We start from the raw sequence: 17,571 nt of genomic DNA on the forward strand, positions 1-17,571 counted from the left end.
GACGCCCCTCCCACTCCTGCTGCCCTCCTCCCGTCATGTGACACACTGGACTATCCAGCTGTGACCCCAAAGCTGTGTATATGGTACGTATACATACCTCCTGGGAAGTTAACGACAGGAGGGTCAGGAGTTCAAGTTCATTCTTGGCCGGGTGTCATGTTTGAGCGAGCCTAAGAGCCGTCTCAGAAAATACAACATATACAGTATTAAGCCTTCCCTGAGTGAGTGGTCTTTGTCAGGTGTCATGACAACAAGGGCAGTAAAACAACTGAATACATCACTTTCTGGCTTCTGTCAGCTAGTATATTACTTATAATCGTGTATGTTGTGGTCTTTATTCCTTTTCATGGGTGAGTAATATTCCTTTGTGCAGATGTGCCACATCTTGCTCGCCAGTTCATCTCTGGATGGGCTCGTAGGCTGCTTGAGCCTGCGTAAAGAGTGTCACTGTGGATCTGTGCGACATGAACCTGTGTTCAGCTCTGTGGTGCATCTACCTAGGCACACAACTGCCAGTCATCTGGCAATGTGATGGTTAACTGTTGAGGAGTGGACCACAGCTTCTGTGGATGTTGGAAAGAGGTTTCAAAAGAGCTGCCCTTTGGACAGGCTCTGCTGGGTTCCACGCAAGCGCATACAGTGAGACCCCAATTCCCTCCCACTAGGAGCTTAAGTCCTGGCCTGAGCCCATGGGGAGGGGGTATGTACAGAGCTGCTGAGTCAAGAAGGTGGCTGGGAGAGGCTTTAGGGAGCCAGGCAGAGGAGCACAAATAGACATCAACAGCCCAATTTCCACAACATGCTGGCTCGGCTGAGCAACCCATGGCAGAGGGTAGGCAGCTCCTCCTGTCTGTACCTCCCTCTCTTCAAAGCCAGGGGGAGCCTGACAGCTTACAGTGGCCCTTATCTCAGTGGTTCTGGACCACAAATCTACAGTCTGCCAGCCAGAAAGGTTAATTTCTCATGTATGTATGTATGTGTCAAGGCAGCCAGTCCCTGCAGCTTTGTGCCCGCAGATTGAGTATTTTTAGACATTATAGTGGATGTCTGGACACTACAGTATAGAAACCATACACACACACACACACACACACACACACACACACACACACACACAATCCTAGGGACAGCTCAGAATTTCAGGAAGGGTGCCAAATGAAAAGGGGAGGGGGAGGGAGAGGGATCTGGTAGTACCCTGAGCCAACATTGTCCCCATTCTAGGGCTAGAAGGGGTGTGGCAGAGTGAGAGATGATGTGGGAGCCAGGACAGGAATGGTCTACTTTGCTGTGGCCAGCGGTAGCCATGTAGATTGTACAGTGCAGGGAAGGATAGGCAGTCTTGCCTTCAGATTTGCTTGCTGTGAAGTGAGGAGCCCAGCCAAAGTCAAGAGGACAGGACCTGAGCTTCCGACCAAGCCTGGGGTGTGACCTGAGCTGGGAGGGAAGGAGCCATCCTGGCAGTGTGGTCAGGACCAGCAGCCTCAGGAGGCCCAGCAATTTTTATAGCCCTGACCTCAGACAAAGGAGGGCTCTCTTGGTGCAGCCCAGGCAGGGTTCTCCAGGGACCACCAGAGGGGATACCATGGGGGCTAAAGAGATGAGGGTGGATCACCAGGTGAGGAAATTAAGAAGCTTGTGTTTACTGATGACATGTAGATGTCAGTCACAAAAATCATTGTCATTTCACCCAACAACCCTGCAAGACTGGAACTGATGTCCCATCCTGTTCTCACTAGTATCAGGGGAGAACACAGCCCTGGCCCATAGTTACCCTATGAGAGGGAGTTTAAAACCACACCCTGTTCCTGCTGGGGACTCCCATGGGGCTCCTTCTTCTACCCAAGAAGCCTGAAATGGCCAAGATCAGATCTGTGCCTGAGAATGCAGGACTAGGAGAGGCCTCTGTTCTTCTCTTGGCCAGCTAGACCCTATCCATGCTGAGATGTCTAAGCTCAGACAGCTACATCGGAGGCTTAGGTAGGATGCCCACTGTCAAGACCTCCACACGCCATGCTCCCAGGGTGAGGCTGGAAGCCCATCCTGCCCGTGTGTCAACCTGACTTGGCGTTAGTATGACTGTGTGTATTCCTGACATGGACTCCCGGCTGGACAGCCTGGTGCTGGGTATTCCCTCCCCTGGGGGCCCAGCCCTGCCACCTTCTCCTTTTGTAGAGATGTTTTTGTGAACTTAAGAAAAAATCGGGGAAAGGTCGATTCCCTCTGTCCAGCCCATTAATTCTGCATGCTCAGGCCAGAATTAACCTTGGCAAGCCTTGAGAGGAGAGAGTAATTCTAACCTTAAAAATCTGCTGATTAAAGCTGGTTTGAGGAATTCGACTCCTGCTTAATGTCTTGGCAGGGAGCCCAGCCTCGCATTAACATAGCCACAGTCTGGCCTGGCATTTCCCCCACCTTCTTCACAAACAAAGCCTCATGACCTGTTCTAAGTAAGAATTCCTTCCCAGACTCCTGCCTGAGTGCAGCTGCGTGGCAAAGGCGTGCCTTGCTACCGGGATGGTGTCACAGGTGTTTTGCAGGTGCAGTACCTCGGCCCACCTGCAGAGGGAACCAATCCCAGCCGCCGCTTGTGTTCCCTCTCATTTAGAATGACCAGTGGCAGCTTGGAGTGTGGGATTCTGTTACCCACACACTTCGGCTCCCCTCTGGAGGATAGGCCTGGAGGGAGGAGGTGGGAGAAGAGGTTGGCTCCCTGGAGTTGTCCAGAACCCTCAGCCCCAGAAAGCGTACCAGCACTGTGGACAGCGGCTCCCTAGTCATCCTTTGTCTAACCGTGCAAAACAGCCAGAGGCTGCTGGCAACGGGAATGCCAGACCGAGAAGAGCCTCACCCAGAACACCTCGTTCAGGCAGGACGAATAAAGAGTGGAAGGTTTCATTTCCAGGGAGGGAGCGAAGGAGGAGCAGGGAGGGGAGATGTCTAGCTGTCATCAATACAAACCAGCGGCACAATCAAGATCAGCTCCAACCACTTGACAAGTCTACAAGAAATGAGTCTGAGCAATACACTTTGATGAGAGAAAGGAAATTTCACTTCATTTATTTATTATTTATGTCTTGTAGCTTCGGAAGTATTTGTAATAGAAATGGCAAGGCTATATTGAAATTGGCTGGAGGAACAAGCTCCTGTGGCGGGGGGCGGGGGCTGGCTGGATGAGAACACACGCCCATTGGGGACAGCTCCAGCTGACCACAGGACAAGCAGGGCCAGGCAGCCTGGCACACCTGCAAGGGTAGGGGAGGAGCTCTGTTCTTCCCTTTTGGGGTCCGAGGTCCACACACCAGCACAGATCCCTAAGACAGCAAGTAGGGCGCCTCCAGCATCTGTTGACTTTCCCAGAGCAGTGAGCCAGGGCTGGAGGGACAGGAACCATGTGCTCCTGACTGAGGATGCCCAGAGAGTGGAAGAATGTTCGTGCGAGGGTGAATAAGTACCTGGACTTCACCCTAGAAGGAGGCAGGAGCAGAGTGTAGGGGCAAGACAATCTCAGAACAGGTGTGCACTCTCTCATCATGGCCTGGTCATCTCTGATCAGAGCTTTTCAGCTGGAGTCCATGCCAGCAGCACAGACAAATTTACCTTATTATCAGTTTTTACCCATTACTCTATTTTATGTCCATTAATTTATTAATCTTGGAAGCCATCCCCCCAACACAATAAAGCCAGAGCTCTGGGAATCTTATTTATATCTTTGAACATGATTTTTATGCCTCCTTATCTAAAACTTCATTTAATCTTTATTGTGCTCCTCATTCATGCGGTCCTTAGGCTGACAATGCGTTGCTGGGATGGTTCCTCTGCACATGCGTAGTGTAGTTCCACCTCTGCACATGCGCAGTGTGGCTGTCTCCTGCAGGTGGGACCAGGTGAAGGAGGTGAATGCTGCTGGGGCTGGTGCCAGTTTCAGGACACCTATGCTATGTCCATGCTGTGCTGTGACCCTGAGACAGGACAGTCTGCCCCCTGCTGGCCCCTTTCCCAGTGCTTGCCGCTTCCCTCTGCTCTTCACTCTGTCCCTCATTTTGCTTTGAGATCCCACTCCCCAAAATGGCCCTGCTAGAGAAGTACTCTAGAACATCTGCGGAAATGTCAGTAAACTCTCTAGTTTGAGAACTCAGCGTTCCCCTTTTCCTGATGCTGCACAGGGTGGGAGACAGCAGGTGTTTTCCGTCTAAAGACTAGTGGGCCCTGCTCACTCCGCTGCAGAGACCAGTATGTTTCTCTCGGCCTTCTCTGCTTGCTCTTCCTGAGAACTCCTCCCCTTAGCTCATGCTCATTTAGAGGCCTGGAGCGTCTGCTGTTTGTAATGGACTGGGACCAACAGGCCTTTCTTCAGACTTCTGTGTCCCAGGAAGAGACAAGGATCTCTGTCTTTTCCTTCACAGGCGTCCCATGGTTGGGGGAGGTTTGAGACATCCCTCTGTGGTGTGGGCCCCACCTTCTTTCTGCCTCTGCCTTGACAGACCTGAGCTGCACAGCCAGGTTCAGCCACCTGGTCCCCAGCATCCCTCTGTGGTGTGGGCCAGATCTTCTGCATCACAGCTCCTATAGGCTTTGCAGATCTAATGAGAGTTCAGAATCCAGCTGTGACATCCCCTTAAGCCTACCCGAGGAAGACCTCAGCTGCCACATCTGTGAAGAAAAATTCTCACAACTGTACTTTCAAAGATTGTGCAGGAGGGTCCTTATAGGGCCACCCTTGCCCGTCCTTCCAGGTTCCTTACAGCATCCAACACAGGGATGTCCAATTAGTTGACCTAAAGACCATCTTAACATCATGAAAAGACAGGGCTACCCTGGTGCCAGATGTGAGGGAGGGGGTTCCCCTTGGAGTCTGGGAAGATGATATTTTGGCAGATTTTCTACCCCTGCTCAACAAACTTCCCCAATTCCCCAAAGAAAGTGCAGTGTGCAGGGGCTGTTTCCAGAAGAGTCCCAGACTAGTTGGGCATCCTGGCATCTGCTTTGGCTACTGGAGAATGTCAGGACTGGGGGCTTAGAGTCCTTTTGCCGACTGATTCTAGTGTCCAGCATGGCAGGGACACAGGCCATGTGGGGACACACTGCTGTGGTAGTCGGAGAAGAGGAGCAAGATGGGAGCCTTGGTCAATGATGATCTAGTAATCCCAGTCTCTGCTGTCACCCCACCCTGGAGGCCATGTCAGCCTGCAATCCATCTAGCTCAGACTCATTTTAAAGCGATTCACTACTTAACAAGTTACGAGCCCCAGCGCTCATGCAAGCAGCATGCGAATTGAATTATTTGGTCTAAAATTAATACAAACCAAATCCTTCAGTGAGGACAGTGCTAGAAGCCATCCCAGGGACTTCATTACTTTTGCATGTGACAAAGACAGGCCCCACAGAAGACCTGACTTCTTGTCTATGGCACCAGTAAGAAGCAGCCCAGGGGTGGCATGATGAGGAAGAAGGCACAAGGGGCTTTAGGAGTCAGACAAGGTCCCTCAGGTCTCTAAGAAGCTGGGTGACCTTGGACAAGACATTGAGCCTGTCTAGGCATTGCACCCCCTTAAAGATGCCTTGTGCAGTTAGAGTATCCCCATGTCACCTTCTGCTTGTCCCATACAAGCTCTTCCTGAGACACCATGGATCAGTCTCTGCTTTCAGGATACCTGCATCACTTGTTCTGTGCCTTGCTATGTAGCTGCCAGTGGATATGGGGATCTAGAAGATTCTGGGGGAAAAACTGATTTTTGTAGAGCAGTTTCTCCCTAATATATCAAACTTTCATCAGGAAAAGACTGCCCTTGGCCCGACCCTGGAGCCTCTGTAGTTCTGTTTGGTAGACACATGCACCTCGCTTGCTCTTCATCCTGTCTGCAGCCATAGCTCCCTACAGGCCTCTAGAGAACCTCATAGGCTCCTCCTTCCCGCTGACTTCCCTAGAGTTAGGCTCAATACCCAGGAAGGTTGAGTACCCCCTTGGTGTTGTTATCCCAGATCTAGAAGCAAGAGACTCTCTTGCCTCTGGGGTCACAGCTAGAATCAGGGGTTCTCACCCTCTGCCACATAAAGACTAATGTCAGAGTTAATCTGTTATGAGCCCCCACATTGGGTGCCATCTGTTGGGGTTCATATGTCATGAGCCCCACATTGGGTGCCATCTGTTGGGGTTCATAGGTCATGAGCCCCACATTGGGTGCCATCCATAGCCACACAGTGGGACAACATCTATTGGGGCCCAGCCTCAGTGGGTTTGTATGTTCCAGGGTAGAGCCGCGTGGATTAGAGCTATTAGGCAGAAATACACAGAGATAAAAAATAAATACAGAGACATAGGATAGTACCAGGAGGGCAGCCCAGTGAATACTGAATCCACCTGTGTTTATTTCTTATGATATTTAAATACCCCAATCCAAAAGACGGGAAGAAAGAAAAAGAATTTTCTATCAGGATATAAGGAACAAACAAGGTGGTTAACCATCTTAATACTCAAAATACCAAGTAACCACACCCTAGATCACAATATCTTCGTGAGTAGCCACACCTTAAGTCAAATCTCCCGTCAATGACCTTGAAGGGGCAAGAATAGGTTTCAACTCTCTGACCTTTAGTCAAGGTGGAATGGATCCACTTCTGTGGGCCCCCGCAGACTTCCCAACTACAGCAGGAAAGAAGGCCTGAGGGATGAGATGGGAACATAGGAGGAGACCCACGCTTGGCCCCTTAGTCCTCAGAGCTGCCCACAGTCAACTGAGAGCCCTGACCATGGAGAATGATAGAAACCGTGGGGCATTTGCTTCACACACGAGCTTATCTGCTGACACACTGGTCCTGGATCTTAATGAGGGCTTCCACGGGGCAGTCTGAAAACCACAGGCTCTGCCCCTGAGCTCCCATACAGACAAGAAACCCAGGAAGAACCTTGGCATCCCTGCATTCAGAACCCACTGCTCGACAGGCCTCTGCTGTCTACCCAGCCTGGTGTCTCCCACCCATCAACTCCCTGGCCACCTCCTCTACGCTTTTATCACAACTCAAAAGTTCCTTCCTCTCAGGTCACTTTGCTGACCTTCAGCATGGGAGGACGACATCTCACTCACTCTGAACACTTGGCTCTCCCACATGGGTTAATCATTTACTGGGACTCACTCCCTGCCAGGAACCTAGGGGATAGAAGAAGATGGGGTTCTAGAGAGGAAGGCAGTAGAAAGCTCCCTGAGATCAGCTCTACTCTCCCTTCCTTGTACATCTGAGCCCAGGTCTGCTTGCCCAGGGTGCCCCATGCCCCGGGTAGTTGTGGCTGTCTCTCATTTCCCCCTTATTTCAACAGGATTGAGCTGCTATCTTCCAGAAAGGTTCTCCTCTCCTCCCCGTCTTCTCTTTTCCCCCATCACCTCTACACTGAGGCACAGTTTAAACCCATTTTGTCTCTGTCATGGATCCATCAGACACAAGTGAGCGAATTAAACTAAGCACATTGAGAAGCCATTTGCTCTGTGCGTCTTTGTAGAGACAGTTACCTGACCCCCACCCCCGGAGAGAGAGAGAGGGGAGCCATGCCATTGAGGAGTGCAGAGGCCACCGCATCAGCCACAGCCAGATCTCAGACCCTGGCAGGCAGCCTGGCTGCTGTGATCTCAGCAGGGAAGTCCACAGAGGAGTCTGGCCCTAGTGAGAGGATTAGAGATGAGATTTGCTAGCACATGCCCTGGTCTGAGGACACAGCAGGTATTATTCTCACTTTAGAGAGAGCTTTAAGGGGCGAGTTCTTCTGGGACAGGTTCTGGAAATCTCTGCTGATTGATTCCTGCTGGCCTTGGGAGAATGATGGAATCGGGCCTACAAACGTTTTTGTTCCCCAAGTCCTTGCCATATATTGGTGCCTGGAATTCTGCCTTCAAAGGTCTTGGGCTATTAGTAACTTTTTCCTATCGCTGTAATAAAACATCCAGCAAAAGCAATTCAAGGAAGGAATTGTTGCTTCCCAGTTCCAGGAGATGCATTTTGCCATGGTGGGAAGGTGTGGCTGCTGCAGAAGCATGAAGCAACGGGTGAAGTTGCATCCACGGGAAGCAGAGACCATGGAATGCTGGTGCCCAGCTGGCTTTCTCCTTTTTGTTCAGTCTGGGCATCTCAGCCCATGGGATGGTGCTGCCCATCTTCCCACCTGAACTAACCAATCTAGAAGCCCCCTTACAGATGCACCCAGAGGCTGGTTTCCATGGTGACCCTAAACCCCACCCTCACATTCAAGGTTAACCCTAGTATCATGTATCAGCATTGTGACCTGAACCTTTCGTTTGACTTCATATAAAGGATTCACACAGCCACACATGGCTGGAGGCTGCCATGTTGAACAGTGCCTCTCTATGGAGACCTGGATGTTTCAGGAAACCGACCGGCTCTTCACGGGCAGGTGCAGGAGGCTCCAGAAACCCTTACTGATTGAGTCCTACTGGCCTAGGAGAAACAGACTCTGGCTTTCAAATGTTTCAACTCCCCGTGCCCTCACTGCTCCCGCCCTGATTGCTCTAGGTCTAAGGAGTGTGCTGTGTGGCAAAGCAGAGACTAACGTACGACTGGCGCTTTTCAGGAAAGAAAGTCACTGGAAGACTGCAGGTTCGAGGATGCGGTCCTTTGTGTCCACGCCTGCTGTGGATCTCAGAAAACAGCACAAGGGGTATTTCTTCTAGGGAGGCCAAGGCTCCAGGGACATTGCACTCTATGGAGAAGGGCCACATGAGCTCAGACCCAGGGGGCACACCTCAAACCTGTTGCTCCGGCAAAGCCTTGGCCTTGAAGGCGGCTGGTCATTGCTGTTGGTTTCCTCTGTTACGTCATCTTTGCTTTTTATTAAAAAAGAAAAGCTGTGTCACAGAGGCAATCCTGAGAACTTAAGAGGAGGTGCCATTTCCTGGGTGTGTTGGAAGGAAGCTGTGGGGCCTTGACCCAGTTGTGCCTCCTCTCAGGACTATTCTGCTGAGGATGAAAAAGTGTCGAGTTGCCTCCTCCCTCTCTCTCTCTCTCTCTCTCTCTCTCTCTCTCTCTCTCTCTCTGTCTCTTATGTGTCTACCCCCCCACCACACACATATACATTTGTTTTGTAATTGGTAAATAAAACAACAGGCTTCCTTGGTTGATCCCTACCCCCACCTGCTTCTCTCCCTGATTTCCAGTCCCATCCCTAATTTTATCCTCCTGCCCCTTCTCCCCTCCATTTCTGCAGCACATGTGTTCTGTGATACAGCCCCCTCTTTGTTTTATTTTATTAACATTTTAAACTTATTTTACATAACAACCACAGTTTCCCCTCCCATCTCCCACTTCTGCCTCCCATCTATCCCCCTCCCCATCCACTTCTCCTCCATCTCCTTTCAGAAAAGGGCGGGCCTCCCATGGGCTTGAACAAAGCATGGCATATCAAGGAGGCACAGCAGAGCTCCTCCTCCTGCATAAAGACTGGGCAAGGTAATCCAGCATGGGGAACAGGTTTCCAAAAGCCAGCTAAGTGCCAGGGACAGGTCCTAATCTTACTGCTTACAAACAGACCAAGCCTTACAAACCGTCACAGGCAGAGGGCCTAGGTCAGCAGCATGCAGCCTCCCAAGCTGTTGGTCCAGAGTCCATGAGCTCCTACAAGCTCAGGTTGGCTGTCTCTGTGGGTTCCCCTGTCGTGGCCTTGAGCCCCCTGACAGCCCTTTCTTTTAAAGCCTCTTTATTCTCCTCCCATGGGCCTAACCTCTGCCCATCCTCAGTCCCATATAAATACACACATATAAAAATTCAACAAGGGATTCTAATATGAGAGAGAATTGCATTATTTGTCTTTGTGAATCTGGGTTTATGTACAGCGGGGAAGCCACGGCACACACTCTCATTTACCCACATGGATATACACTTGCACACACACACACACATATTCACACTCACATATACAGCCACACACGATCACACACATACACTTACACACAGAAACATACATTCCCACATATATGCAATCACACACACTCACACCCAGTCACACATATGTGTGCATGCACACACACACACACACACACACACCTCCACAGACCTAGACAGAGAGCTTCTTCTAGCTACATCCCAGCCCCTAAAATGGAAAGCTCCACCTGGGTAGGCCCCAGGCACACCCTACAGCCTGATCACATCAGGCCTGGAGTTTGTACAGCACAAACCTCAACAGACAAAGCTGGTTGCTTTTAGAGGGAGTGGGTGAAGGGACAGATTGATATACTGCCTTGTGAGATGTTGCACAGTTAATCCTCAATCAGCTCAGTGATATCATCACCACTCGGGCTTGAGATCAGTGAAAGGGTTGGGAAGCCCAGACGAGGATTGGTCGTGGCAAGCAAGCTGAGGTGGCGCAGGGTAGCAGGTGGCCTGAGCTGGTGTGAACACATGGGGAGAAAGGGACACACAGTGGGGATCCCAAGTGTTTAGCCCACCTCCCCTCCTGAACACGGTTCCCACCCCACTGACCAGTCACACACCTCTCCATCCCACACACTTTCCTGAGATGGATGCCCATAAGCTCCTCAGCATCACCCAGAAGGAATCTAGAACCAATCCTCCAGGTCTTCTGCACCCAGGAGCCACTGTCCCCGAGGATAGGACAGCCATGTACCTACTGGCCCCCTAGAACCTGGATGTCATCCTTACTCCTTGCTGATGTGCTTATTTCTTACTACTGCTGTCATTGTCTCAACCCTACCCTACCCCTGCCTTCCCTAGACCCGTCCTTATGCCGTTGCTGTTCCCCAGCCACATTGTTGCCATAGTGACCATATGCCAAGTGTGACCATCACATTCCCTGGCTTCTCACTGCTCCTAGATAGGGAACAAAGCCACCTCCTTGCTGTCACTGTTGGTGATCTGACCATAATAACTAACTTAGGGCACTCTACACTCCATTTGTCCATCTGTCCGTCTTCGTTCTTCCTCAGCACCATCTCACCTCATCCTTGCCCCCAGATTGTCCTGTCATTGATGCTCTCTTACCCATCTCTGTCTCTTGACTCAGTCAACCCTACTCATTTTTCTGGCTTCCCAGCCCCCTCTGAAGCCTCTCCAACCTGATGAGAGCCAGCAGCATGTTTGTCATATGCTGAGCTCAGAGACTGACCTAGGCATTCCATTGTCCCATTTCATCTCTCATGGCCACACTGACAGAAATCATAGGAGTGACACCAATTTTCCAGCCTGGAATGATGATGAGATTCTGAGCTGGTGAGTGAGTGGGGTATCTAAGTTAGATCTTCTGCCTACACAGCATCCACCTCCCTGAGCACATTGCTGTGTGTTCCTTCCCCCATGAGGACAGGAATCTATCACTCAACACAAAAATGTGTCTCTTGAAATCAACACCGAAAAAAACCCTTTGAGTGTAAACACATCAAGCCATGTCCAGAGTCTCATCTCATGTGTGAGGAAAGTCCTCATCTTACTGTGTACCACAAATGAAAATGAAATATTTACTCTTCCCCGTCATTGCCCATACAAAGCTTTGGGAGCCCTATGTCCTGGAAGGAGAGAGGCACTCAGCTTTACCCAGAAGCCTTAGTAAGATTCCCAAAGCCTTGGTCAGAAAGACAGACAGTAAGATTCATAGGATAATTCATAGGCTGATGGAGGTTCACACCCTGGGGCTCCTGGTTTCTCCCCACACAAGGCCCACATTGTCAAGATACAGCCAAGGCTGTGTTCCCTCTCATCCGTATTCCTAACTTCCTATCTCTCCTCTGATGAGACAAGAGACATGGGAACATGGTGGTGGTTAGAGGAACAGGGGACATCTGAAAAACAATCCTGTGGTTCTGAGTGAGGCCTGGGGGCTCCTCTAGTTTAAATGAACAAGCCCTGCACCTATTTTTCTTTTGAGCTTCATTTTGCTTACCCAGTGATTCCAGGCAGTTCTGGGTAGATGAGTTGTTGGCAATAGGGGTTCGGATGTCTGGAGAGGGTGTCCCTGCTTACTTCTTTTCAACTCTCATAGGCTGGGCAGACCAGATGCTTGGCAAATTCACGGCCCAAATGTGGGTTTCATGAAGGTTAAGGTCCACAGTGCCAAGAAGGCACTGGAGGGAGATATGACACCGAAAGTCAGCCTTGTTCACTTCAGGTTTGGAGAGGAATAAACAATGAGAGGACAGAGGCAGGAACCATCCATGTCTCCCTCTGCTTAGCTCATGACATGAGACAAACAAAGAAACTGCCCATAAGAAGTGTGGACCCCATGAGGGAGAGAGATCACAGAAAGCCACAAGCGGCTGCTTGTTTCATTGCTAACCAAACACTTCCAGAAAAAAAAAATCCAAACAAGCCTAGCCAGAAATGGGTGATCAAAAAAAAGTTCCAATCACAAAACCAAAACATAGCAACTTGAAAACCAGGAAAGTCAGGGAAGAATATTGCCTTCTTAATAATAAATACATTTCATGAGCAAGAACTGCAAGGGAATCGTTTAAATTAATTTCCGCTTTGTTTGTTTGGTTTGTACAGGGCTTAAATCCCAGCTGACAGCGATCTGTAAAAGTTCTAACATATTGGAAATCTGATTTTCTTGCAGCCTGAATCCCAGAGTCCAAAATGATTTCTCTTTCAACTCTGCTAATCAGACAGGCAGGGCTCAAATGGACTCTGAGTCAAGCCAAATTGCACTTGGTCTTTGTGGGGGGAGAGCTATAAAAGATGTCTGGCAGACATGCCAAGAGGAAGCTGCCTGCCATTCCTCTCTGGAGTGCTGTTGTGTGGGAGGGGGCTTTTGTGACGGGAGATGGGGACAGTCCTTCCGTGTCCTGGGCAGCTCTGCCAATTCTTCCTTCTCTCTCTGCTCCACCCTTTCTGGACCATTTACCTTGACAAATCAGGGGAACTGAGGATGGAAAAAATGAAGGTTGGTTCACTTATAAGCCCAAAACAAAGACTTTGGCACAGACTCTGAGGTGGACCCATCAGTAAGCACCCTGAAACAGCCCTTTCCAAATTGGTGAGCTGTATGTGGCTTGGCATCTTTCTCTCCCATGCAAATTTCCAGATGGTTTTTAATGGACAGAACACCTTGGGTTCCCTCCCATCTCCCTAACATGCTTACCCCCAAAAATCAATCTCTGTAGGCAGATCAGCTGCTCCCACCCAGAAACAGGCTTCAGTGCAGTTCACCCAACAGTCAACTCCACCTGGGTAGACCAGGTGATAGGCACCTGAGAGCTGACCCTCCTCCCAGCTCAGCCCTGACCATGAGTGACCCTACCCTCCATTTTCCAACCAAATCTAGTGTAATAAATACAAGAAGCAAGCAAGCAAACACAGGAGCAAACCAACCAACCCTTGCTCAAAAATAAAAGTAGGATGTATGGCAGGTGGTACCCCTACATCTATAGATTCACCTTGCTGTTGCTCAACCTTGTTCCTGTCAGCACTGGACTCATATCAATAAAGGATGACTACCCTGGGGCAGTATGGTCTGTGTGTGTGTGTGTGTGTGTGTGTGTGTGTGTGTTTTAATCCACAAGGTAACCTTCAGTACTTCCCATAAACCCAAGGATCTCAACATAGGCTATAGCAATGAATATTGTGACTTCGGCCCCTAAATGCTGCCTGGAAGTTCTGAGTTCTCAAGTGCCTCTAGTCCTCCACAGGATACAGTGCCTGTTGCCTATATTCCTACTGGCATGCCCCACAATCCATCTTAGACCCTATCCCTGGAGTGCACCCTGTACCTCAGTTTCCCCAGGTCTGCCAACAGTGGCATGACCATCTTGCTCCTTCTCTGTTGCACTGTCTTCCTTCCTTCCTTCCCTCTTTCCAACTGAACTCTCGTTTTTCCTCTCTCCCTAGTGCTTGTACGGCTGCTATGTCCATTCCTCCATCATCCCCACTTTCCACCGGAGGTGCTACTGGCTCCTTCAGGTAGGTGGCTGGGACTGGATTCTTCTTGCGTCGCCGGTGCTCGGGAAGGGCCCATGGAGGGTGCTGAGGGGGCATGGGGCTCCTGCGTGTGACAGCAACTTTGGGCTGAAAGCCCTGGTCCTAGCTTTCAGCAGTGTGTGCCAAGGCTCTTTGGTGACTGGTCTGATTGTAAGGTTCCAGAAAAGAGATAGAGAGACCTCGTGGCCAGGGTACACCTTGTTCATCCAGGGAGAAAATGAGTAGATGCCTTGGGGCACCAAGGTCCCTGGCTGCCTGTTGATGAGGATTAATAAGAGGTGTCTGCCCTCACTATAAAATTCCTCTTGACTACAAACCAGACATTCATTTGCTCTCTTGGTTAGTCAGAAGGCACATGTGGAAAACATGTTTCCAGGGGTGTTTTAGGTGCAGTGGGATTGACTGGGATGCTGCTGAGGAGGATCAGGTCATGACTCCTTGGGAAGGAGCCCTGTGGTTGATTTGTGATGCCTGCCTTAAAGACAGAGGTGGGTGGAAGCATCTGCCAAACTTGTGGAGAGTAGCTTCTGTCCATGGTGGTGGCTAGACAGCCTCTGTGGTCATGGATAAAGAAAGCTTAAGTCTCTTGTATAGCTAAGCAGCCTTTGTTCGTGGTGCTGGATCGATGGCCTCTGTCCGTGGTGCTGGATAGACAGCCTCTGTCCGTGGTGCTGGATATATAGCTTCTGTCTATTGTGCTGGGTAGACAGCTCTGTCCAAGTTGATGGCTAGACAACCCCTGAGGTTATGGTTAAACAGATTACACCTGTGGTGCAGCTAGGTAGCCTCTGTCCGTGGTGCTAGATAGCAGTCTCTGCCCGCGGCGCTGACTTGGCAGTCGCTGTCCATGGTGCTAGATGGGCAGCCTCTGTCCGTGGTGCTCGCTAGATAGACGCTGTCCGTGGTACTTAATATGCAGCCTTTGTGGTGTTAACACAGCAGAGCTAAACAGAGGCTACCTAGCCTCTTTCTAGAAGTCCTGGAGTGTATGGTACTGTGAGGGGTGTAGGAATGAGGATCTATCCAGTGGGACTGAACCTGTGTCTCTTCCCAAGTTAGCCCTCTGTTATACAAAGTCTCGTAAGACCCAACACAGTGGACCTGTCACCATTCCCCTTATAAGAAAGTTTGCCCTACTTCCTCTGTCCAGGAGCTGCAGCTGGAGAACTCATTGTTGTGGTTCCACTGTCTGTGCCTGCTCCTGTTCAAGCTATCAAGTACATGGGGTTTGGTGGCCCAAAGGACCTGAGGGTCCTAACTGAGGGGAAACAACTGACAAGCATCATTCCATGTGTGCAGAAAAAAGAGCCTCAAAGATAACCAAGCGCAGAGAGGCCACTGTTTCCATGGAGAATGGCCTGGAAGGTGTCCATGGGCTTGGAGCAGTCTGGATAGGGAGGCCAAGGTCCAGCCATGTTGGAGCCCTACTATCCTGGTTCCCAGCTGTAGCCACCAGCCCTTCTGTTCTCTCCCAGTTCTCAGAATTAATTGTCTGTGGCTTGGTACATTCCTTAGGGAATGACATCCTGGTTGACCAGATGTTCTGCTCCTTTGTCAGTTTTCCTGCCTCTGCGTCCCTTGGAGGCTGATGTAGGAGTGTCTATTTTTCTACTGTCTCAGAGCTGTGTCATTTTGAGGGTGGTTTATGTAGTCATGGAGTGCTACTTTGGTTAGGAGAAAATGCTCTGAAGATTCTAAGCCATCGGGCGAGAGTTTCCTCACTAGAAAACTGGCAGCTGAGTGTGGGGACTCTGCTTTGAGGGCAGTGCTCTGGCCTGGCTAGGACATGATCATGGTTCCCCGGTTCAGGTGCTGGGTTCCAGAAACTTCATTTACTCCAAGCATCCCGTGGCTTTTGGAAACTCCTTGCTAGACCTACAGCCCCCTGGCACTGGTTGTGACTTTTTCTTTTGGTATTTATGCCCCTGGTTAGAATACATCTGTGACCTGCCCTCTGTGCCACACCAGGCTGAGACTCCTAATGCTCCTGGCTTGCTCACATTTTGCCCACAGTCCTTAAGGGTGCCACCTCTCCTTAAAGATGCCCACCTCCTCCATGTCCACTCTATACCTGTCTCCACTGCTTCTTCTCACCCCATTGTGGTCTTGTGGTTTTTTTAATTCCACTGAACTTCCTCTGCTGGAAGCAGACACCTTTGGGCAGCATGAGAGCTGATGTCTTCTCCATAGCTGTGTTATGGTAGTTCCCAGATGCCCCTGCAGCAAGGAGGAAAGTTCTATCCTCTGTTTGCCCTCACTCCCTGCTTCTCTGCTCTGTCCCCTGGGTACTGAAGATACGCATGGGGTGGTTCTTGTGCTTGTGTCTAGCTTGTCATACTTGAGCTGACAGGAAGTTGGAGACCCCAACCCAACCTGCACCAAAGATCAGTGCAACAGGATCAACCTGGATGTTCTGGACATCTTCACTTCCCATCCCATACCAGGGAGAATTGTTGCCCCCATTCCTCACCTGTGGGTCCTCAAACACAGCTCTTCCTATGATCAAAGTGACAGCACATGGGGCTGCATCCTGGTCAAGGCACTGCAGAAATCCCTGAAGTGGGGTGCCCAGAGTGTAATCACCTTCCCCAGTAAGACCAAGTGACAAGAAGTTAGGGAGCTTATGCCAAAGCAATTAGTTCAAACCATGTCCTGTCCACTCTAAACCAGGCATTTCAACAGCAGCTAGTGCTGCTCAGAGTGGTTTATTCTAGTGCTAGAACACTCAGACTATGACAACATGCTCAGGTTTAATTTCTCTGCTATTAAAGAAGATGCCCAGATACAATTTGGCCTGGGTTTGCCTCCAATACCAAGCACCATGAAAGAGGATTGGTGGGTGTGAAGGTGTGGGGGCAGGGCCCCATGAGAGCTAAGAAAGGTAACTGATGGACAGGATGACAGGCCCTGGGGAGGTGCTGAAGAAGAAGCCTGGTAATCCAGGAGCATACAGGCCACCATCTGCTGAGTAACATGGCTGAAGCAAGACAGCCTTCTGGAAAGGGCAGGACTTTCAGTAGGAAGCCTCTGGATAAAGGCTATTCCTCAAGGAATCCCCTACCACTGGCCACTGTGGCTTCAGCTCAGTCACCAGCTCCTGTTCATAGCCATGGCTCAATTCTATCCTTAAATATCTTCCAGCAGAGGCTACCTTAAAGACATTTAGCAAAACTGGGGCCTCTGCTCTACACTCAGAGAAATCTGCTGGGAACCCTTTACTCATAGTGGAGCTCCCTAGGAACTCCCCACCTTTGTTTCCCTCTGTGCCAAGCACAGAACCTTGACCAAGGCAGGGCAGGGGTCAACATGTCCAAAAGGTCACAACTGAACAAACCCCCCCAATGGCAGCGCTGAGCAAACCAAAGACCAATGGCAGGAGCATGGAGTCAGTGCCAAGATGCGGAGGGTCAACCTGAGTCATATGGAGTTAGAATTTTTGAGCCACCTGACTTTCTTCTGGGGTGCTGCTTTCTGTTCATCTGTGTGTATCATATTCTCCCCTTCTTCGTTGCTAGGGAAGGTTCTACTATAATTCAACCCAAGACACAAGCAAGCAAGCCCTAGAATGTAGGGTGCTGGATCCTAGTTAGCTCACAGGTCATTGCCGTGACTGATGGGTACCAGTGCTGTGGGAGACACTGGGCA

The 17,571-nt window shown here is 50.2% G+C and overlaps 1 protein-coding gene across 8 annotated transcripts in view; it reads left to right on the forward strand.

Annotated features, from left to right (window-relative positions):
* Camta1 (calmodulin binding transcription activator 1) overlaps positions 1–17,571 on the forward strand; it is an 805,451-nt gene that overhangs the window by 547,632 nt on the left and 240,248 nt on the right. For all 8 annotated transcript variants that reach the window (XM_026782149.1, XM_026782147.1, XM_026782148.1 and 5 more), the window contains exon 3: positions 13,837–13,908. In XM_026782149.1, coding sequence (XP_026637950.1) covers positions 13,837–13,908 — 72 coding nt within the window. The remainder of the gene's footprint in view (positions 1–13,836; positions 13,909–17,571) is intronic.

This window comes from Microtus ochrogaster, chromosome 10, assembly GCF_000317375.1.
Source record: "Microtus ochrogaster isolate Prairie Vole_2 chromosome 10, MicOch1.0, whole genome shotgun sequence".
In the NCBI taxonomy this organism is placed as follows: Eukaryota; Metazoa; Chordata; class Mammalia; order Rodentia; family Cricetidae; genus Microtus; species Microtus ochrogaster.